Source organism: Mastigoproctus giganteus, chromosome 13, assembly GCF_048544385.1.
Source record: "Mastigoproctus giganteus isolate SK-2022 chromosome 13, ASM4854438v1, whole genome shotgun sequence".
NCBI classification, from domain to species: Eukaryota; Metazoa; Arthropoda; class Arachnida; order Uropygi; family Thelyphonidae; genus Mastigoproctus; species Mastigoproctus giganteus.
Genome location: NC_143587.1, coordinates 104416507 through 104441431, shown reverse-complemented (window position 1 = coordinate 104441431; position 24925 = coordinate 104416507). Strand labels below are relative to the sequence as shown.

The following is a 24925-nucleotide window of genomic DNA, read 5'->3' as shown; positions in this document are numbered from 1 at the left end:
TCACCAAATGTGAGCCCCTGGGGTTAAGGAACTTATGCAGCAAAACACATATATTCAAGAAAGTTACCTTACAATTATGGAACTTCATATACTGTATTTACATTACATCAGCACTAGCTGATTCCTCCCCTGTGTAGCAATGTTATGTACGAGGGGGTATCAAAAAGTTTGTATCCTTACCTATAAATAATAGCCCCAGAAAGGTTTTGGTTTGGTTTTAGGTTTACTGGTGCAACAGCAATCTAGGCTATAGTGCGGCAACCACGCTAGAAAGATGAAACTTCACAGGAACTTTAATCCTTTTCTATGTACTCTCCATGTATAGTAACACATTTCTCCCATCTATGGATCAGTTGTTTAATGCCTTGATCATAGAATCCACACTTTTTTGCTTGAAACCACAATTCCATTTCATTGATGACTTCCCGAGACGAATCAAAGCAGTGTCCACGCAATTGTTTCTTCATTGTATACCAGCATTCGTCATTTGTCACCAACCGATCAAAAACATTCTCAACATCTGCATTACAGAAATCCAACAGTTGGTGAGAACATTGCATTCGGCATTGCTTCTGCAAAGGCATCAGCAATTTTGGAACCCATCATGCAGAGACCTTAGACATGTGCAGATAGTCGTGTAGAATGCTGTGGGCAGACCCATAACTAATTCCCATTCCGTTTGCGATGAAATGAATTGCCACACGTCTGAAACTCAGCACCAGCTGCTCAACCTTTGCAACCATCTCACTGTCTGTGGATGTTGATGGCCTTTATTCTCTTGGCTCATCAAAGACACTTGTACGACCATACTGGAACTCCTGTTTACACTTTTTCACAGTGTCATAGCATGGACAATTCTGCCCATACACGGCTTTCATTTCTTTGTCAATTTCCTGAACTTTCTTGCCCTGCAAATACAGGAACTTGATTACTGCTTGATACCCCACTTTGTCAACCATTAGCATCCTTTCTCAGATTCCAAGCTCCACCTCTGGTGTACGATCACTTACGGGAATGAAATTCCACATTAGTTATTGAATATGTAGATAATTTATATTAAAAACGGCATCTTTCTACTGATGTTTTATCTAGGTAAGTGTATGAACTTTTGATACCCTCCCTCGTAAGAAACTTATGAACCTATTAAGCCTTTACTAGCATTGAAAGGTTTGGTATTGATTCCTACTCTCTTTCTTTCTTCAGATCTTCTTATAAACTAATTACCTTCTCTTGAATTATTGTAAATTTTAAGGGAATTCTAGTTGCTTGTCGCCCTCGATGAACAAATTTGATAATCTTTTCATCTCAATCATGATTGAAAGTCTAGATCAATTTAATCTCACTGCACTTAAAGGAATTGGCACATTCCAAGATATTTTCCTTATTCTTTATTATGGTTTTGCTAATACATCCCTCTAAATCAAACATTTTGCACAGGTCAGCCTAGCCTTCTGCTAAATCCATTCTTTTTAGAATGTCCAATTTAGTTTCTAATAACAAACTTTTCTGGTGGATTTTCACCTTTGCATTATTAGCACTTCCTGACTCACTTAATTACTTTGATGCTATTTGAAAAAAAAAAAAAAAGAAGTTGAAACAACCTACATAGTAATCTAAAATCAGTGACATGGACACAAAGTTCTCCATAAACGATATGTAAACAAGAAGTGACTGTAAAACTCAAGTAAAACTAAAACTAGCATTGCTGAGTGATATTACTCTGCAGTGTGCAGCTGAAAGTAACTCCCTGTCAGGCCTGCGACAGTTTTATAGAAATAGAAGATTAATAAATAACACTTCAATAAACTTTGGTTAATTAGAACCAAGTGGACACTCTTTCCATTAACACCACTGGGCAGGAGGTTGTATAAAGTGTATGCAAGAAATGGTATACATGATTGCTTTGATACCCTTGTAGCATTGAATGGCTATACTATTTTACAGCCATGGACACTGGAAAATTGTGCCAGTACAAACAGCTACAAAAAATTAAAACACAGATGTAAATTATTCATGTTCACTAAAATTAACTTCTGGCAATAAACAGACACTTTTTGGCACATTATAGCCTTAGTTGCTAATGCACCAATAAAAACCAAACAAACAAACAGACACTTTCAAAGTTTTCTTTGTCATAAATTGGAAGTGCTTTGAAGCATTCCAAGTTCGGCCAGCAATTTAGCTGTTTTGTTAATTATAGTATCGTTTAAAACTAAATTCTCAATAGTGCCATCAAAGAACATACTTTTGAAGGCAGTTTGAATTACAGTTGATTAGAAAATCACATTGTGAGGAGCATTAAGGGGTCCCCCCCCTTCCTGACTAGGTTTCTCATGCACCCAAACATCTGTTGATAGATATCTCCTCCCAAGCTGCTTGGAGTGGTTAGTGATATTCTTGGGGAACAGTGTGCAACTCTTGTGGGAGACTACCAAAAAAATACAGCGCAGTCATCTTTTAATATGTTATTGTATAGAGCAGTTATAAAAAAAATTTTTGTTTATACTCCAGTACGACCACCAGCTAAGGAGACTTTACAGTAAACTCCTATCTTTATTTATCTCCCTATCAGGCTATTGTTTGTTAAATCATCAAGAGGGACAACAAGTAAAACTGTTTATACTGCATAGCAAAGGCCTACAGCTTCCTTTCACTATATGGCTAACCTAATACTAAATGCTCAGATCTGCTATTCTCAATATCATTACTACTAATATGCAACAATACCACCTTTTATGCTTTTAAAAAGATTAGGCTTGAGGTAGCTGAGCAGTCAAGAGCGAGGGTACAGTAACATATATGCTTAGTAGACCATGGTGACTGTTAAATATGATTAACGACTGTATTCGTGATTTAGTTTTAGTAATAGCAAATGATTCAAAAAAGGAAGCTTAATTACAGCATCAGCAAAAAAAAAATCCCATTTTACCTATCCATCCCCTTCAACAGTTTGTGTAGTTCTTCCTTGAATTTATTCAAGCTGTCTATTCTGCAACCATCCTTCCTCAGTTTGAATTTGTACACCCTAGTGTGTGTAGTCTGAACAAGAGAAAGAATCCCATGGGATTCTTCTCAATCCATTGAAAGCCGTAAATACCTCAATCAGATTGCCTCACAAGTGCCTAATCTCCAAATGCTACAGTTTGCAGAACTGAACCCTTTGCTAGACCCTTTCAAGAAGTTTAGGTTTGTTTGGTTTTTTTTTTTTTTTTAAGGTAGAAATACTGTGTCTAGGTATCGAGACCTCATGTGAAAAAAGACATTGTGCTTCTTGAAAGGATCCAAAGATGAGCAACTCACATGGTGAGATCGGCAAAAGGGCAACCGTACAATTAACTACTTCAATTATGTGGACTGCTGAGTTTGGCAACCAGGTATCTTAGAGGGGACCTGATTGAGGTTTATAAGGCTCTGAGAGGAGTTAGCAAAATAAATGAAGGTGGAATTTTCACTGTTATAAAGAATTCCAGAACCTGGAGGCCATAAATCAAATTACAGGGGAAGAGGTTTAGACTAGATTGTAGGAAGTTTTCTTTTAGCCAGCGATTGGTTGATTACTGGAACATGTTGCCTCTGCAGGTAGTTTAGGCTATATATATAAAATATTCCAAGTGCAGTTTTACAATTGTCTATACAGTGAGATTATGACCATCCTATTTCTCTTTATCTCCCTTCAGGCTATTGTTTGACAAATGCAAGAGGACACCATGTGCTTTCCTGGCAACCTGTTTATACAGCACAGAAAACTTCCTATCTGCTGTGTCATTACCCCCAGATTCCTTACTTCCTCTATTTTTTTTTTTTTTTTTTAATTCATCTATTAAATGTATAAGTTTTTTGAGATTGCTATTTTACTCATATGTAAGACCTTACATTTTTCTTGATTATAACATAATTGCCACTTTTCTGACCATCCTTGAAGCCTGTCCAAATCATCTTGAAGAAGCACTACTTTGTACTAATCATTAGTAACTCTCCCAATCTTTACATTGCCTTCAATTTTTGACATAACGCTTTCTATGTACTCACAAATGTTTACAAAAATCAGAAAACAACAGTTGTCCAAAGAACTGGTCCTTGGGAGACCCCACTTCTAACAGTATGCCAGTCTGAAGAATATCCATTAATCACACCACTCTCCTTGTTGTCACGCATCCACCCTGTGATCCATCCTAAAAATCTTGCCTGTGATCCTAATGTGTTCCAGCTTATACAGTAACTTAATATATGGGACTGAGACAAATTCCTTGCTAAAATACAAATAAACTATGTCAAAATTATTTCCTCATCCAGCTCATGAGTAACTGTTAAAACAGAAAATAGCTGACCAGGTTAGTTAAACATGATTTTCCCTTAAAAAATTCATGTTGTGTGTGCAGAATGCCATTTTGCTTAATTCCTGGATTGCATTCTTAATCATTGCCTCCAAGATTTTTCCTACCACTGAAGTCAGCCTAACGGGTCTATAGTTATTACTTTGCTGTTAGAACTACTTTTATGTAGTGGTGATTATTTGGCACTTCTCTAATTCAAAGGAATGCTTCCAAAGTTCCACGATGCCCTCTCAATTAACCTTAATGGTTGAATACACTCACTGGTCATCTCCCTCAAAGTTACTGAATATATATTCTATAAACTCCAGGTACCTTACCTGTCTTCAGGATCAAAAGTTTTTCTAATAAAGCCATCTGTAATTTTATTCTCTGAGTGAACACTGAATTATAGCCACCCCTATGAAAACTGAATATGATCATTGACTATGTGAGGTACGAGAGTGCGCAGTTAGTCGACCTATGTAGCATAGATAAGGTGTCAGTGGTTCAGTAGGTAGTAAAATTCTGAGCATGATGGGTAAAAGGAAGGATTTATCAGACTTTGACAAAGGACAGATTGTGGGAGCTCGATGAGCTGGTGCTCCGATTTCCCAAACAGCTGAACTGGTGGGGTGTTCGAGAGCTGCCGTTGTTAAATTGTACCAGGACGCATCAGAATGGTCAAATGACCCGATGGCAAAACTGCAAAGGTCAGCAAAAGGTTGTTAGAGGTGAACGCTGGGTCTGACGACTCGAACAGGCACAGCACTGTTGAAGAGTTGACTACCCAATACAACACGGTCCAATCCGGAACAATATCTGGCATGACCATGCGTCGCACGCATGGGCTATACAGCAGACGACCCCTATGGCATCCTCTCCTAACCAATGTTCATCGGCGTAAAAGACTCACCTGGTTCAAAGAGCATACAAGTCGGAGGAGTCATGTTATTTACTCCACACCGTGGATGGTTGTGTACAGATTTTTCATCAACAACATGAGGCTATTGATCCATCATGCATGGTATCAAAAGTGCAGGCTGGTGGAGGTGGTTGTATGGTGTGGGGCATGTTTCACTGGCAGGAACTGGGATCCATGGTGCATGTGGAACAACGTATCAGTGGTCTCCGCTATCGTCAACTGCTTGCTAACTGTGTACACCCCGCTATGTTACACAGTGGGGTGTACACAGTTAGCAAGCAGTTTACACCCCGCTATGTTACACTTTTTCCCGAATGGCGATGATGTCTTCCAAGATGACAGTGTGCCAAGCCATAGCGCATTTGATGTGCAGGAATGATTTGAGAAACATAGTTCTGACTTCCAGCATATCGATTGGCCTCCGAACTCCCCCGATATCACTCCCGTAGAGTGATATCGGGGGAGTTCGACTTGTGGGACACTATGGAAAGGCATATCAGGTGTCTGAATACACCAATCACCACCATACCTGCATTGCTAGCTGCATTACACACAGCTTGATTGGCCATACCTCCCGAACTCTTCCAACATCATGTTGAATCATAACTGTTGAATCATAAAAGGTGGTCACAATTGAGTGATCACTCAGTGTATGTCTCAGCCCCACTCACAGTGTCTTCACCACAAAGGGTCTTTCATCAGTAAAGATCGATGTGAAGTACCAGTTCAATTCATCAGTAACATCATCTGAGTCAACAACACTTTCCCACACCCATTAAACAAGGGTCTTATCTTATTGATTTTTTCTTCTTTGTATTCACTTATGAAAAACTTCTTGTCCCCAGTCTTTGCTCTCTTAGTCAGTGCTTTCTCATACATTAGCCTTCAGTGTTCTAATGTTTCCTGTGGTATTATTACTGATCAACTTAAGGTGTCAGTACTTTTCATTACTTTGTAACTTTCCCATGCCTTCGATTTCTTTTAGACTGGCCAACTCCATATTCATCCATCTCAACATCCTCCTCATGCTATATTTTCTTAATGGTATATATACTTTCTTGCAAATAATGCAAGAAAGCAAACTTATACAGCATCAGTTAAAAAAGAAAAAGCACTTCCCATATCACCTGTCCATCGCCTCTAATAGTTTGTCTAGTTCTTGCTTGAATTTATTCAAACACGTCACTTCTACAACATCAGAGGAAAGTTTATTCAGCTGGCTGAAGGCAAACTTCTGCACATCTATCCTGCAACCATCTTTTCTCAATTTGAATTTATGCTCCTCATGTCTGAGCAATGGATTGAGTAAGCGTTAAGCTTACTCAATCCATTTCGAGCCTTATTTGGATTTCCTTGCAGTTGTCTAGTCTCTAGATGCTGCAGTTTAACTGAAGCCTTTCCTACTAAGACTATCCTTTTGTTTTTCTCACTAATCTCATTGCTTTTATCTACATGCTTTCCAACATATCCACATCCTTCCTGAAATGAGGCTTCCAGACCCCTATACAGTACTCAAGATGTGGTTTAACTATTGCCTTATACAACAGGATAATCACTTCCTTAATCCTGCTAGAAAAATCTCTGTATATCATTAAAGAAACTCTGTAAGCTGTCCTGTCTGCACTGCTCAGAGAACTTTACATCTGACTTCACAATTACCCTCATATATTTTTCATTCTCCACTCCTGAGTGTTGTATTACACAGTTGGTATGTTAATCTAGGATTACTACTACCCATATACCATGATATCCTCAGACAATGTATTGAAAGTGAATCTTGTAACAACCATTGTTTAGCTAAAATTTGAACTGAAAAAAAAAAAAAAAAAATTTGCAGATAAATTTATAAAATATTACAGAATTTAAATTATTAGTAGTAATATTAGTACCAGTAGTGGCAAATGATGCAAGAAAACAAGCCAAAAAAAAAAAAAAAACACCTCCTGTATTTTCTGTTCATCCCTTCTTCCTTGATTATTTCTTCAAACTACCTACCTCTCCATACCAGATGGGATTTGATTCACAATAAACTACCGGTTGACTGTAGGGAAAGTTCTGCATATGTCCTGTAACCACTTATCCTTAAGTTTATCTACTACTGAAGTTTAAAATTAAGAAGCTAGGAAAGTTACCAAAAAAAATGTACTTGAACAGAAATAGCTTTAGAAATAGTAAGAATTAAATTTACAAAATCACAGAAACTATATTTACAAAGTAATTAAACAAATTAAGGGAATCAAAAATTTGTGCACTAAACAGCTGACCTTAATTCAGCTAATCTGCTGTAGCCAACTTAAAACATATCCACTCTATGCAAGTGCATGCAGCAGAATCTGACTTAACAAGTACAGCCAGGCCTCGCATAACGCGAGTTCGATTAACTCGTGTTTCAGTTACCACTATTTGAAAAAATTATACCACTTTTCACTTTACACGATGCAAATTTCCAGTTAACACAATCTTTTTTTTTTATGCGATAGTTGAAAAAGATTTGAATTGTGTGTTAAGCTTATCGCGCGTCGGATGGGCAATAAACAAACGTTTGCCTGCTGCCCGCCTCGTGTTCCATCCGCTAATAAAGTCAATGCAGACTTGCATTTAAAAATTCTAATTTTTAAATGAGCCAGATGAAAATGTTACCGCGAAGGAGATAACAGTAAAAGAACTAGATGAAATCTTTCGTATCACAGAGAACCTCGAACAAAAAGTGTGAGGTTCTCTGCGATATTTATTTCGCCAGGATCCAGAGAAGATTGTCGGAAATTGATTGATGAAAAGGACAAGGGACAAGGTATTCTTGTATTGATTGCGGCCTCCAGGGTTACCCCTATATACCGCTGTAGCATCTGTAGGTTATTTATAGCCAGCAAGTGTGTTGTGATGGTTGTTGTTTGCCAGCCCTGGAGCCTTAGCAGCCGAGAGGCAGAGAGCAAGCTACCTTCGTCCCGACTCCCGTCCCTAGCCAAGTGGAGGTGCTCCAGGAACTATCTAAATTACACTAAGTGGAATTCCAACAAGTGGAATCCCGGTTATAATAAATAAGGAATAGGGAGAAGAAAGTAGAAGAAGAAAAGAGAGCAAAACACTCTCTCAGGAAAAAGAAGAAATAGGAAAGAGGAAAACACTAGTTGGAAAATCTAACAAGAGAGAGAACTTGAAGAGGTAAAATTTTGAAGCCCGAAGGCTTGTAATTTTGAAAGAAAGATTCTCCTAGCCGGGAAGGAAGCCCAACCTGCACCGACAAGGGGAAAAAGAAAAGTCTCAAGGAAAGAACACAGGTAATGTACAAGTGGCTATTAGATAGCCACTTAAAAGAATAAATTAAGATAAATAATAAATACTTATGTCACCGATATGAAACATAGCAGTAAACATATTAACAAATTACACTGCATAAGCAGAGAGTAAAATATACAATATTTACAAAATAAGTAATTAAAATCTTAGCTGAAAAACCAGTCAACCAAGAAATTAACAGAAATAGTCAACCAGAAGAAATGCAGAAACATATATACAAAACACAAAGAGACAAACAGAACTCACCCAAGGCAAAGATATGCCAAAGGCAAAACCAATAAATACTGTACAAATAAATTAGTTAACCAAATCAAAAGCAATTCTAAATTTAAATCTAAGTATAACAAATCAAAATAATAAGTTAAGTATTAAACAATAATTAATGAAAAGAAAAAGAGAAATTCAACACTGTTCAAATATTTCCGCAAGTCATTTCTTCATTGTGTATTTTATGTCAGAGGTTCCCAAAGTTTCTCGGTTCACGGCACCCTTAGTGTCTCAGTAATTTTTTCACGGTGCACCTAGACCAAAAGAAATACCTAACAGTTCCGTTTAGTAGTTAGGTCCAAACAACTTAATAAGAAATGTTGAAACTGTGAACTACCTCAAGCTAGTAGTTTGTGCGGTGTCCGACAGACGTCGAGCACAGCGATACTCAACAGATGTCGAGTATCGCTGTGCTGCTTCCATCGAAAATTTAAAATATTCCGCTTTTTTTTGGGAACCGCTGTTTTATGCAATAAACATTTAATTCCATAATTATTTTCATTATATTTTACATTGTATACAGTTAAAAAGTTATTTAAAAGATACTTTTAAAATTCTTTATAGACATTCCAGAAGGTCAAGGACCAATTATAATTTTTACTATTGATTATTATATTCAATTAACACGTTTCCGTTTTGCGCAATGCGCTCATGGGACGAATTAATCGCGTTAATCGAGGCCAGCCTGTATAGAGTAGTAATGAGAAAAAGCAGCAAAAAATGTCGGTAATTTTGCCCAGACAATAGGAGGGTGCACATAGTTAGAGCATTATGAATCAATTTTGCATCTGGAGAGGTTGTGCAAGGCTCATGGGGTAAAATTTTTCTCAGCATGGTGTGTGCTTGTTAACAGGAGCTGTAAGCAGAGGTGGCATTGAGGCTTACATTGGGATTCATAACTGCTTGGAAAGCAAGGCATTATGAGGTCTAGTGATGGTATTTCATTGCACACTATGCAGGGTGTCTCAAAAATACACGGCATAACTTCAGGAATGAGTTCCTGATATGTAGACAATAAAAATATTTTATATCAACATAGTTCCAGAAATGCTTGGTTCCCGAGTTATTAATTGGAATGTCTTATCTCCCACAGGTGATTTCCTTCATCACAAGGTACTGACAGAATCTGGTGGTTTTCCATTCTTCATGCTGCCGACAGAGCACGACCAAGATCTACGACTCCCGAAGTAAAGGAGGAGATTTTGGACGTTGTCCTCTGTCGGCAGCATGAGGTGTAAAGGTCCCATGGTCACAAAGGTGGCAATGGATACCTTCAAACGTTTTCCTGTCTGGACACCTTTATTCTGGGAACTTTTCGTGGTACAAACGACGAGCCTCCAGAGCATTGATACCCACAAAACCATACATAAAGTGCATATCCGCTTGCTCCTGATTTGAGTACATGATTGGAATGGAAAACCACCAGATTCTGTCAGTACCTTGTGATGAAGGAAATCACCTGCGGGAGATAAGACATTCCGGTTAATAACTCAGGAACCAAGCATTTCTGGAACTATGTTGATATAAAATATTTTTATTGTCTATATATGAGGAACTCATTCCGTGTATTTTTGAGACACCCTGTATACACAGATAAAACAAAACATTATGACTAGCGAGTCGTTATGCAAATCGAAGCAGTTGCAGGTGAACTACAGTGTGTGCATGGGTCAGGACACTGTATAAAAAACACCCAATACTGAGCTCTGTTAATTAGTGTTACTCTTGTTCTTCAGATGGGAAAGGCAGAGGGCTTAAGCGAGTTTGATAAAGACCAAATTGTAATCGCCAGGCGACTGAGTCAGAGCATATCCAAAACGATATGGCTGGTGGGGTTGTCCACGGTCAGCCATGGTTAGTACCTACAGAAAATGGTCTGAGGAGGGAAAACCCATGAACTGCCGGCGAGGTGTTGGATGACCTGGCTCATCGATGCTCGAGGTGAGCGAAGGCTCTCCTGGATGGTACGTGGCAACAGAAGGGCGACTGTGGTGCAACTAGCTGCTAATTGGAATGCTGGTGATGGGAGTAATGTGTCACAAAACACAGTATATCGAACCCTGCTGAAAATGGGGCTGCATAGTCACAGGCCACTCCGAGTGCTCATGCAAACCACGGCGACAGCACCTACAGTGGGACGAAAACAAGCTGGTGGTGGTGTCATGCTTTGGGTGATATTGTTCTGGAATACAATGGGTCCAGTCATCCATGTGCCAGGCAGTCTGACGTCTACCACCTACCTAAACATAATTGCTGACCAAGTACACTCTTTCATGGCAATGGTCTTCCCTTCTGGCGGTGCAGTCTTTCAGCAGGATAATGCGCCATGCCACACTGCCCGGATTGTTAGAGACTGGTTCGTGGAACATGAGAAAACCTTTTTGGTATTGCCCTGGCCGCCAAATTCCGTAGACATCAATCCCATTGAGCATCTTGGTTTGTGTTGGAACAGCAACTCCGATCTGCAGCGTCTCAACCATGTACCTTACAGGAGTTAAAGGATCTGCTGGTTACGTGTTGGTACCAGATACCACAAGACACATTTAGAAATCTTGTAGCATCCATGCCTCGTCGGGTACGAGCTGTTTTGGCTGCACGTGGAGGACCAACATCATATTAGGTAGGTGGTCATAATGTTTTGGCTCATCGGTGTATAGTCAAATGAACTATATATATAGTGTGCAATATTTTGAGGATTAGATATACTCCCTGCTTTACTTATGTTTTTTTTTATGAGAGATTTGTTTAATCTGTTGTAAAAAAAGAAAACAAATTAAACAGATTGGTTTATTGCATATTCAGTGCTGAATATTTTAACCACCACCCTGTATGTTTAAGTGTGATGCCTGATGTCTCCTGTAATTTAATTTTACTCAGTAAAATGCAGATTGTTATCAGTTCGTGTATACTTCGAGTGAGTGTTAAGCCTTTCTAGCTTAAAGGCAAATAAGGATCTTGGAGTTTATGGCATACATCCAGTAATTTTGAGGAAGGTAGTGAGATAGTGCATTGAACTATTTTTATTAACTGTTAAGGTTAATTGTAATTTTGTGGGAGGTAGTGAGAGAGTGCATTGAACCATTAAGGTCAATTTTGAGGACATCAGAAAGTGCATTGAACCATTAACATCAGAGAGTGCATTGAACCATTAAGGTCAATTTTGAGGATATGCAGAAGATTCCTTTGGATTTGAGAAGTACCAACATATTGCTAATACATAAAGGAAGTTCTAACAATTAAGTGGATAACTACAGACAGTTTTGTTAAGGAAATATCATGTTTAACTAACCCGATTAGCTATTTTGACTCAGTTACTCATGAGCTGGATTGGGGAAATAACACTGGTTGGCATCAGTTTCCTCCATGAAATAATTTCAACAGATTCTCGTAGTTATAATATGTTCAAAAACTCAGATATGTGCTTAAAAGTTCCCATCACCCTTAATTTTCAAATATCATAGGTTAATGATCAAAAACCATGAGTTATGGAGTAAAACCATCTTTTCCATCTATTTTATCTATTTTTTTTTTTTTTTTTTTTTTTCTAGAACATTCGCTAGCTATCTACAACATTCAAAAATGTTCTAGAATGTTGTAGAATATTGTTACATTTGGAAGAAAGGTTGAGATGTTTCTGGAGGTTCTAGACCTTTCGACGAGTTCTCTAGAAACATTGTGAGCCTTCTAGAAACTCTCTACTGGTATATACAAGTGGATTCCACACCAAGCAAGCATTTTTGTATTTAAAAAAGTATGTGTCTCAGAGAGTGGTGAACAAGTGTTTTATTGAATTAGTTTTTGTAAACAAGTTTGTGCATAAGCGTAAATTGTGAACTGGATTTAGATTAGAAATAAAAATCTACAATTTCTTAATTGTGTTCTTATGTGTGCATACCTCAACCGTAAATGAAAATGTCGCATTCTTGCCGAAATAAATCTGATATCTTTTGCTACATTTGTGGAGAAGTGGTATTAAAATTCCAGTGGAAGCCACTGTTACATCTTGTGAGAAAAGCCTATGAACTCTATTTTGGATGTAAGTTCAGAGATCAAGATAAAGTATGGACTCCCAAGATTTCCTGTAGCTCACGTTCAAGACATTAACAGGCTGGCTTAGAGATGGTCATAAATCTGTGCCTTTTGCTGTTTCAGCGATATAGCAGAACCTCAAGACACATAAACAATTGTTACTTTTGCATGACCAATATTTCTGGGTTTTCTGGGAAATCTAAGCATAAAATAGAGTATCCCAACATATCTTCTGCTCTAAGGCTGGTTCCTCACAATGATGCAGTGCCAGAGCCATCAGAAACTTATGGATTTGACTCTGATTCTGTATCGGAAAAGGAGTCTACAGGAGATGCAGAATCCAGAACGAGTACAGAACCAGACTTTTCAACTCTTGATACTGCAAAGCCACATCTAATCACGCAGGCAGAATTGAACGATTTGGTCAGAGATTTTGAACTGCTCAGAAACCAAGGCTTAGTTACTATGATCACAGCTTCAGCAGTGGAATCGTCTTGAAAAGGGTGTCAACTTGTTATTTTATAGGAAGAGGTAATCGAACCTAACAACCTATTACTCTGTGGATGTTGCTTTGGTAAAAATGTCCAGGAATTAATAAAAGTGATATGTTTGGAGCACATCCCAAGTAATGGAGGCTTTTCATTGATTCATCCAAGGTCAGTTCGAAAGCTGTTTTACTCCATAATTGAAATAAGTATTCATCAATACCATTGGCCCATGCAGTTCATATGAAAGAAACATATGAGAACCTACAGGTTCTTTTACAACAAAATATTCTATCAAGAATACAAATGGAATATCTGTGCCGGCCTAAAAGTGGCAGGTTTGCTGACTGGGTTGCAAGGTGGATGCACTGTGAATACAGCTGCTTTTTATGCAAATGGGAAAGCCAAGCTAAAGATTGCCACTAAAGGGGGGGAGGGAATGGCCAAATCGTTCAGAAACTACACTAGGCAAGAAAAATATAGCACATTTTTTGTGCTACATTTTCAGTGGGTAAGTCAAAAATCTGTTTACCTCCATTGCACATCAAGCTAGGTTTGATACAAAAATATTTGTGAAAGTGAGGAATAAAAAAGGAGAAGAATTTTCCTGTTTGAGGCAAAAGTTTCCTTGAATCAGCGAAGCCAAGATTTAAAAAGAGAATTTTTGTGGGTCCTGAAATCAAACTGCTATTCTAATATGAGGAATTCACTAAAAATTAAATGCTACAGAAATAAGAGCCTGAAGGCATTCAAAACATCTGCCAGAAACTTTTTAGGTAATGAGAAATCATAAAATTACAGTGAAATTGTGGATGAGCTAATTTTAGTGTACAGAGGGTTGGGATGCAGCATGTTGTTAAAGCTTCATTTTCTACATTCCCATTTAGACTTTTTTTCCTGAAAACTTGGGAGTGGTCTCCGATGAACACTGGTATATACTGGTATGTACTTAACAAGTACAGGTCACTGTTGAACAAAAGCCGAGAATTAGGGTTGAATTTGAAAGTGTCTGCAATTCTGCCCAGACACGATAGGAGGGAGTATATGATGAGAGCCTTGTCGATCAATTCGGCCCTGGAAAGATTGTGCAAGGCTCAAGGGGTAGAATTTTTTTCAGCCTGGACTGTACTTGTTAACAGGAGAGATTGCTTCTACAGGAATGGGATACACTTAAATAGAAAGGGTGCAAGAATATTTGCTGATGCTATCGAGGCAGTGTTAGGTGGGTCGGAAAACTGCTAGCTTGGGGGGAGACAAAGACCAATAGATTGACAGTAGCCACTGGCAGAGGTGAAAGAGATTCTTGCACTGCTTCTATTAGAATGAGCAGAAGCCTGAAAAACAAGATGCATGGTATTTCAGCGACTGCTGGGAGCCATTGCGGTACAAGTAAACACATGGGTTGTGTTAGGGTAGCTAAGAATAGAAACAGGTGCAGGTATACTTGCGTGTACACCAGTGCTAGGAGTTTAGTAAATAAATTTGATGAATTTGAGGTATTGCTCAAAACATCGAAGGCAGATATTGTTGGGATATCAGAGACGTGGTGTCACACAGATATAAGGGATGCAGAACTGGAATTTGGGGAGTACAACGTCTACAGAAAGGATAGGAAGGGAGGAGGGGTTATGCTATTAGTTAAGAAACACATAAAAACCAAGGAAGTGAAGCCAGTCGACATCGCTGGACAGTGCAGTGTGGAGTCAGTTTGGTGTGACATAAACATTGGGAGATCAAAATTGAAAGTAGGAGTGTGCTATAGGCCTAATGACTCTGATGAGTATAATAAGGAACTGTACAGGGATATAGAGTGGGCCAGTAAATCAGAGTGTCTTATAATGGGAGATTTTTTCCCAGATATTGACTGGAATTTGGGGGCTGGTTACTCACACACTAGCAGGACTTTTGTGGATTTATTGGATGATTGTTTTCTACATCAGCATGTTCAGGAGGCAACTAGAGGGAGTAATACTCTTGATTTGATTATCAGCAGTGATTCTTCATGCATTAAGAATCTGCAGATAAATGAACCACTAGGTGGCAGTGATCACAGTGTGCTGAAGTGGGATTTACTCAAAGAGGTAACTACCATTAGCGGTAAAGGGAAGGGTTATTGCTTCCGTAAAGGCGACTACGATGGACTGAGACAGTATTTAAATTCTATACAGTGGGACCAACTGATGATGTTACCAACAGCAAATTCAAAATGGGAAGCATTCAAAGAACTTATCTTGGAAGCTACTAGGCTTTACATACCAACTAAGAAATATTGTTCAAGGTTTAGGCCAAAATGGATGTCAGATGAACTAATGAGGCATATGGCAGAGAAGAAAAATGCATGGGATACATTCAAATTAACACATGACACAGAAGCCTATGATAGATACAAGTTGATATGCAACCAAGTTACAAAGGAGGTTAGGCAGGCGAAGGCAGATTACGAGAAATCCTTGGCAAGGGATGCAAAGAAAAACAGCAAAGAGTTCTTTACTTATGTAAACTCTAGAAGGAAGGGGATGAATCAGATTGGTCCACTTGATATTGATGGGTCAAGTGTTGATGATCCTGCTCAGGTAGCTAACAAACTCAATGAATATTTTGCATCGACATTCACACATGAGGAGTTATTCAGCGAGGGGAATGCCAGAGGTGTATTCAACTCTAGCAGTAAGCTACAGAATCTTGAAATAACTGGGAGTAAAGTGGAGGAGAAACTGTTGAAGATAAACACAAGAAAGGCACCCGGGGTGGATGGGATCTATCCAGTTATATTAAAGGAGGCAGCAAAGGAAGTAAGCAAACCCTTAGCCATAATTATGAGAGCTTCCTTGGATTCAGGGGAGGTACCCATAGACTGGAAATGTGCAAATGTCACCCCAATTCACAAAGGAGGATCAAAGGCTGACACAAGTAATTATAGACCTGTGAGCTTAACTTCTGTTCCAGGAAAATTAATGGAGGCACTGGTTAAAGAAGCACTGCAGGATCATTTAGACAAGACTTCAGTTATAGCTCAGACACAGCATGGTTTTGTTAAGGGGAGGTATTGCCTGACCAACTTGATTGGATACTATGATGCAGTCACAAAAGAACTGGATGCAGGGAATAACTTTGATATTATATACTTGGATCTTAGAAAGGCTTTTGATACTGTTGCACATGGAAGACTGCCACACAAATTGGAGCAGTGTGACAATCGAGGCAAATTGCTGCTATGGATAAAGGGGTGGTTGAGGGGGAGAAGACAGAGAGTGGTAATCAATGGACACTGCTCATCGTGGACTGATGTTATTAGTGGAGTCCCTCAGGGCTCAGTGTTGGGTCCATTATTGTTTTCTGTATTCATAAATGATATTGATGATGGTATATCGGGCTTAATGTCCACGTTTGCAGACGATACAAAGGTTGGCAGGGTTGTCAAGGACACTACTGACACTATGCTGCTGCAACAGGATCTGGAAAGGTTGAGCAGATGGGCTCAGAGGTGGCAAATGAAGTTTAACATTGACAAATGTAAAGTACTACACATGGGAAACAGCAACCCCAGAGCAACGTATCAACTCTGTGGTACTACACTGACAGTGGTAGAGAATGAAAGGGATTTGGGGGTGGTTGTGCAGGCAGATATGAAGTTCTCTGAGCAGTGTAGACGGGCTGCAAGAGTAGCGCATGGAGTATTGTCAATGATATACAGGAATTTTTCCAGCAGGGATAAGGAGGTGATTATTCCATTGTATAAGGCGATGGTCAGGCCACACCTAGAGTACTGTATACAGGTCTGGAGGCCTCATTTCAAGAAGGATGTAGAGCTGCTGGAACGAGTACAGAGAAGGGCAACAAGATTAGTGAATGGAACAAAGGGGTGCTCTTACGAAGAAAGGCTTAAGTTTTGCAAATTACAGTGTCTAGAGACTAGGCACCAGCGAGGTGATCTGATAGAGGTGTATAAAGCCTTGAATGGTTTAAGCATGCTCAATGCTGATGGGATTCTTCCTCTAGCTCAGAAAAATCACCTGAGAGGGCATAAATTCAAATTGAGGAAAGACAGATGTAGGATAGACGTGCGGAAATTTGCCTTTAGCCAGCGGGTGGTTGGTTGGTGGAACAGACTTCCATCCCTTGTGGTGGAGGTTGATAGCCTAAATAAGTTTAAGGCTCAGCTGGACAGGTATTTTGAACGAACAGAGGGGTGAAGTGGAAGTGGATTTTTTTTTTTTTTTTTTTGGCTGATGCTGCATAAGCTTGCTTTCTTGCATCAAATGCCTCTACTAATGCTAATGCTAATGCTAATGTACAAGTATATACACTGGTATATACTGTGAAAGGTTTCACTAAGATATTTCTCAAAATTAAAAAAAGATACCAGGGAAAATGGAGACAAATATGTTGGCAGACTATTGTTGGAATCTCGTATATGAGACATCAATAGAGGATTATAAAAGGTAAAAAATGACAAAATGGGTGTTTTGTTTACAGATAAACATTTTTGTAAATTGAATAAGGTTAATAGGCTCATTGTTCAATATTTAATACTGTATGTAACATTTTCTTAAAATATATGAAATCTTTTTTACTAGAAACTTAGTTTTTGACTTTAATCCATTCTCCCTTAAAATTGGTGGGTGTTACAGCAATATGGTTGCCATATGTGAATTCAGCAACATCAAATCTACAAGACTCACTTTGAATTTTAACCGGGGGGGGGGAATGTTTTTATTTTGCCGACCAGTGTAATTGGCATTGTTTATTTGGATTTTAGGAACTAATTTGACTCAGTCCTATATGAGAGACTACTGTATAGGCTGGAGAATGTTGAGTTCACAGCTGAGATCCGTAGATGGATTGCAGGGTGGCTACAGGAAAGGAGTCCTGTATATACTTTGCGCTATTGAACTAAAGTTAGGATCTCCCAAGGATTGGTACTACATAGCTGCCAACTCTCCAGATTTACAATAGAGAATCCACCCTTTTTTACTAGATTTGATCCTTCTGTGCCTCACCATCATCGAAGCGTTTGTCTGTCTTTTTTGCAAAAACTCATTTTTTTCCCTTGTCTTTTTCTCTTCACAAAAAATAATAAAACTACATTAAAATTGGACTTTTTTTTTTTTTTTTTGTGAATTTATGCTTATTTTCATTCCATAGTTGATTGGTCAGGAGTGGGAGTGCAGTAGCACGTGCTCCTTGAGTAGACTGGGATTCAAGCCCCTGATTGCTAAATACGGTCGATCTGCCAGCCCGCACTGGACCAGCGTGGCAGATTATGGTCCATTTCCCTCAACATGAATTGTTGAGGAGACTTCCATCCTGCAGTGGGTTGATAATGGCTGCAGTTTACCCTTTTTTTTTTTTTTTTTCCATTGACATATTGGCCATAGGATTGCTATGGTCAGTCTACATTGCAAAATAGAAATATGCTTTTCTGAAGACATACGCAAGATTTTTCGATTTCAGAAAGCAGAAAACTGTGTAACCAGACATTTGCAAACAAATAAGCATAACACAGCATGCAGTACATAGAAAGAAATGCAAAAATAGATGTTGCATTTCATGGTAACAATGATATTATTCATGCCAATTGCTTATTTGCATCTTTTATCACAGAGTTGTAATAAAATTCTCTGAGTTGTGTATGCTGGAACGTTGTTCTGAAATACAATAGTGAAACAGCAAAAAATTGCAGTTGCGGAAGAACAAAAACAACAGAGATTGTTAGTGAAATTGCATGAAAAGGGAAAGAAGGGTAGTGTTGATAGGGTTCTGAAAAATGGACAACTCAGTTGCTGCAGATGGCAGTAATCAAAGTGATTCCAAGCTAATACCACTGTGGTGACCTTTTTTTTCTGATAGCCGCCAGTTTTTGGGATCCACGAGTGGTGCTTGTTTGATGTGACCATGCAGCCACAATCACAGGCAAGTATTGCGCATAATTAACTGTGAAACTGTGTGAAACCATCAAGGTGAAGTGGCACGAGAAGTTGCATTCTGGTGTGCCCTCTTCTATTAGAGCGGTTTTTTAGCAGAAAAGTTCACCATCATAAAATCTACCATTGTAGATAGGGTTTACCTGGATTCTATCGAAGTACTTCCCTTTTCAAAACTCAGAGTATCTTCATGGATAAAGATTTCATGCATGAAGAGTTGATCTGTTCTGTGAAAGACTGGATTTACAGAGAAGGATAGTGACTCTTTGTACCTAGTGTGTCCAAAAATATTTAGGACTGATTTTTTTAAACGATACTACTAGCACCATACATTGGCCACTGTTAAAATTATTCATTATCAAGTGGTGTCCAAAAATATTTAGGACTGATTTTTTTAAACAATACTACTAGCAGCACCATACATTGGCCACTGTTGAAATTATTCATTATCAAGTGTGAACTTGGCACAGAGTGCCAAGTTTCATCAGTGTACACAAAGGATTTCTACTAGAAATTTGTGTTTAAGTTGGAACAGTAAAATCACATCATCATGGGTTCAAGGACTGAGTAAAGAGTGATGATAAAATTTAGTTTTAAAGCTGGAAAAGTGCAACCAAAACAATTGCTATGGTGAGTGCAGCTTATGAACATGAATCACAATCACGATCCAATATTTTTTGCTGGTATGGGCAGTTCCATGATGGGCATGGAGTGGTCACCCATCCCAGTCTTGTAGAGACTTGACCATCACTTGTCCCTCCAAATGATAGAAAATCAGTTTCATATCAGCAAGGATAGTGTGCTCACACTTTGTGCTGCAAGAATTGCCGGCAGAAGAGGAAACAAGTTGTTGAATGTTAAGATTTGATTGAGATGGTAGACATTGATCCAGACTTTTTTAAAAAAATCATAACTGGTGATGAATCCTAGTGCTATGTGTACAAACCTGGAAAAAATAAAATAAAATAAAGTAAAATAAATAAATATTCAGCTGCATGGGTTGGAGAAAATTTGCCAAGGCCAAAGGAACTTTGGTTCCAGAAGTCTCAAACCAAAACGTCATTGGTGATTTTTTTTATTGGCAAAAAGTTGTGCACAAAGAATTTGTACTGGAAGGACAGACAGTCAACTCTGAATTTTACAGAGGAGCAATGGACACTGTTGAAAAGAATTCAGCATGTTAGGACAGGTGCAGCCAAGTTACATGAATGGTTCTTGCTTCACGACAAAGTACCTTCATGCAACACGACCATCATCAAGCAGTTTCTTGCACAGAAGGCATTACACTGCTTCACCATTCCCTATATTCTCTGGATTTGGCACCTGCTGGTTGTTTTCTGTTTCCCAAAGTGAAATCCCACCTGAAGGAGCACCATTTTTAATGCATTTCAGAGTTCCCAAACAGCATAATGAGAGTTAAACAGGTTTCCATAAGATCAGTTCCCTGGAGCCATCCAGAAGCTGTACAACTGTGCAAAGAGGTGTATCAAGTTACAAGGGAGGTAGGTACTTTGAAGATTAAATGGTAATAAATTTTTTCCTTGATTTCAATTTTTTATGAATGTGATTATAAAACTTTTCAAACACACATGTGCCATATAAAAGGAATTGAGAACCATTGGGGAAAGCAAATCACAATTCAGTAGGAGCATGTTTAACACTGAAATAAAAACTTTATAAGAAGCTAAAATTTTCCCTAGTCACTCTACAAGCTTTCTGAACTGCTCTGAAAGTCTAATCTCTAAAATGTCAAGATTACCCTAATACTATAACTTCTAAATTTTCCAAATTGTATAAATTGATTTTCTGTGGCAAGAAAACAGAGAGTTAACATATTTTTATATACACAGATATCCATTATCTGCATTACAAAATAAAGATGCTACTCATCCAGCATATATAAGAGATTTTTAAAGTTATCAAAAATTTTTTTTAATAAACAATTTTAAAAACTGAAATGTATAAAATTAATTTTTTAAAAGATTAAATAAAAGCATTACTTTTAATTACTTAAATAATCTCAGTCCTATAATCTACACAAAACAGCAAATGTGCTTACTCTCTTTTCTATTTGGTAAGAATTTTGTATTTTATATAAGAATTTAAACCATATTTTACCTAACTGTTTATAATTACTGTTACTTTTAGGATTCAGTTCATCATCACACCAAAGTTCAGTCAGCAAGGGCAGCTAACTTAATTTATTCTTGTTTGCTGTTTCGAAGAGCAATCAGTACAAGAACACTGAAACCTGTAAGTCACATCTGCTTAACTGTTTCTATTTAGTAATGTATATTTAAATTTAAGCTGATTAAACAAAGAAACACAACTGAAATGTTTGATGATTACATATATATTTTTTAAACTTTATGAAAAATTCAAGTATGTGTTTATCAAGAAATTTAAAAAAAAAAAAAAAAAATGTGTATATATATATATATATATATATATATATATATATATATATATATATGTGTGTGGTCCAACCCCCCCATTCCCTCGCTGATATAACAGTTTCATGGCTTGATATTCTCTCTTTCTGAGCTTTACTTTTCATGCTTTTCTTCATTATTCTAGTAATGTTCTGTACTAATTCTTCTATAGTTCCCATATTTGTTCTTATTTTTGAAAATCAATTTTACATATGCCTCATTCATTTGTTTTCCCTTCCAGTATTTCATTTATGATTTCTGTTCAGTTATTAACAACTTTCTGTGCTCGCTGTTCTTTAACAGTTCCATGTAAATACCATTTGTCTTTGAAGTTTGTTTCCTTTCTGCAATTCTTATAGTAGGAAGCCCAGTTTCCAAAAAGTTTAATTGTTTGTTAACGGTCAGAAAAATCTTGCATTGATTGCATTGATAACTTATTTGATTTGTACTTATACAGATAATGGAGAAGAGTGTGGGAAAGAACAATATAGCATTATAAATAAATAAATAAATAAATAAATAAATATTATCTTTATTGTAAGATGCAAAGGCACACACAGATTTCCTGACTTTACAAAACCTTTCACAGCACTAAGCCATGGGTTAACAAGTGGCAGAGATACCACCTAACCAGAAGTTTGTTTGTTTGTTTGTTATTTGGTTTATAGGAGCATTAGCAACTTAGGCCATATTGCTGCAGGGATATGCGGTGGTCATTCCCTGACCTTTCTGCATCCTCCGTATTTGGTGGTCATGGGCTCGAACCCCGGTCTAATCAAGAAGCGTGTGCTACGCACTGCTGCTACTGCTCACCTGGCTACGGAGGCGCCTTGCCAGAAGTATAATATAGGATAGGTACAATAGCTTTGATAAGATTAAATTGAAGGAAATTAAGTATAAATAACATAATAATACATCAACTTAAAATTAATAAAAGAGAAATTAAAATAACACAAGATAGTTTCCTTGAGTTGGGTTTTCCACGAGATTCTTGCCAAGCTGGCACGATCTCATACCAGTCGATGGTTGTGGAATACATGTGCAGATCTAAGATGAGGCATCTATATTTTTTGTCATCTATGATTTTACACATGTCGGCAACCAAAGATTGAGCTAGATGGAGCTTTTGGTAAAGGAAGAAGCAATCTTTAAAACATAGCCTTGAAGGAAGAGTAAGAAGCTTGGAAGTGGAGCGGAGCGGAGAGCTGGTTGGGGGATCCACCAACACCCGGTGTCCCAAACGTTAGGTGCTGAGATTCTCCCAGATCTTCACCATTTTGATGGTGAAGATTAGTCTTTCATGCATTAAGGCTGAAAATCTAGTTAAATTCAGTGCTGTGGCCATTGGTGTTGTGTCCTGCTGTGGTGGGAGATGATACTTCCAGATCATCCACTTCAGGAGATAATTATGTATGGAATAGAGTCCCACAGCTCTACTCTGTATAGTACACCTCTGAAAAATCATTGTTCTGACATGCGTTTTTATCAGATTTGTGTTCTGAATATGTAACAAGTGCTGCTTGGCAAACCACCCTTTCGTTTGAATTTGGCACAGAGCTGTTTTATATGGTGATAGAATTTTAATTTTCAATCAAAGATCACACCCAGATCTCTCCGCTTCTTGATGCATCTAAACTCTGTCAATCGTAGGCTGAATTATGGTTGGTGTGGGTTTAAGCAAGAAGACCATGATGACAGATTTTTCCGCCATCATGGTCGAGTTAACTTGCAGGTCAAGTCTCATGGGCTACTGCTGTATTTCTGATAAGGTCTTGTTGATGGTTGCTGTTATGTCTTTTGCATCATTGGCCGATTTTATTTTTGTTCAGAGCTTTAAGTCATCTGCATAAGATAACATAATTGTTCTGTTGTGTATTAGTGAGTTTATTATAGCTGTTAAAAAAAAAATGCCAGACAGGACTCCCCCTTGTAGCATGCTGCTTATATTTACCTAGTATACATTTGCTTTTTATGGACATTTGGATGGTTTTATTTTGAAGAAGGGATGCCAGAAACTTCAATATTTGGCCTGTGATTTGATAGTGATTTTGAAGGAGCAAGGCTGGGATGTTAATACTGTTGAGCGCAGCTTGAAGATCTAGATATGTGATTTCAATTTCTTCTTTCTCTTCAAATTATTCATTTAAGGATGGCATTGGTAGTAATAAGTAGATTACTAACTGTTGATCTATCGTGCACGGCATAATGAATTTGCCGAGACCCGTGAAGGAGGATGTACATGGTAAGTATTTTCTTTGTGCTTGTAAAATTGTTACAATTTTACACTTTTTTATGAAACTCCCAAACACAAAAGACTTTAAAAACTGTAGTACTTAAAAAACATGCATGGGTTTAAGGTTAATAAAACAAGCTACTTGTTGACATTAGACTTGAATTTATGTAGATTGTAATTTTCAGGAAATACATGTGAAGGAAAATTGTTCCAGAAAACAGAAGTCAAAAGGAGAGAGGAGGAGGAGGAGGAAGAAGAAAAGTTGGTTCTGTGTGTTTGAAGTCGGACAGTAAATGGATGCTGACTGGTTGTAGCACATGTTTGGACTGGTTTTGAAAAATGTTGGGAGAATTAGAGATGTCAATTCAGAAGAACATTGCCCGTGGAAGAATCTGTAGAAAAGGCACACAACAGAAACAGAATGGCTATAATACAAAGAGTGGAGAGACTTTGTAAGATCTCTCTACTCTTTGTATTATAGAGTCATTAATCTCACTGCCCTCTTTTGAATGGAGTCTAAAAAATCTGGAGAGGTTTTGTGGGGCACCACCTTAGATGTGGAAACAATATCCCAAGAATGGCAGATTCGAGATTTGTAAAGTGAGTAGTTGTGTAGAAGAAAAGTAATGCCAAGAGAAAACCAATTTTTTTAGATGAAGAGGAAGCAATATTTAAGTTGTGCTTATGCCAAAAGAGATTAGAAGTCAGGGTAATCCCTAAGAGAGAGATGTGCAATTTGTCTAGGAATCTAAGTGTTGTTATCGAAGATAAACGTAGGAGCAGTAGACTTCTTTGCAAGAAAGGACTGAGTTTTAAAACTGAAATTAATTAAGTTATCCTTACACCATTTGAGAATTACCTGGAGATCAATGTTTAAGGAATTGGTGGTGGATATTTGAGAAGTTGAAGCTGTTTGTGCAGAGCATGGTTTCTCAAACTGGAAGGTGAAATGCAATGTGCCATCATCTACAGATAATGGCACATTGCCATCAAACTGTAGATAGGATTTCCTATCAGTGGCAG

The 24925-nt window shown here is 38.0% G+C and overlaps 1 protein-coding gene across 1 annotated transcript in view; it reads left to right on the top strand.

Annotated features, from left to right (window-relative positions):
- The window catches only part of LOC150076325 (carnitine O-palmitoyltransferase 1, muscle isoform-like), a 429351-nt gene that overhangs the window by 231194 nt on the left and 173232 nt on the right, over nt 1-24925 (top strand). The window contains exon 8 of the mRNA XM_090387587.1: nt 21386-21490. Within this exon, the coding sequence (XP_090243713.1) occupies nt 21386-21490 (105 nt within the window). The remainder of the gene's footprint in view (nt 1-21385; nt 21491-24925) is intronic.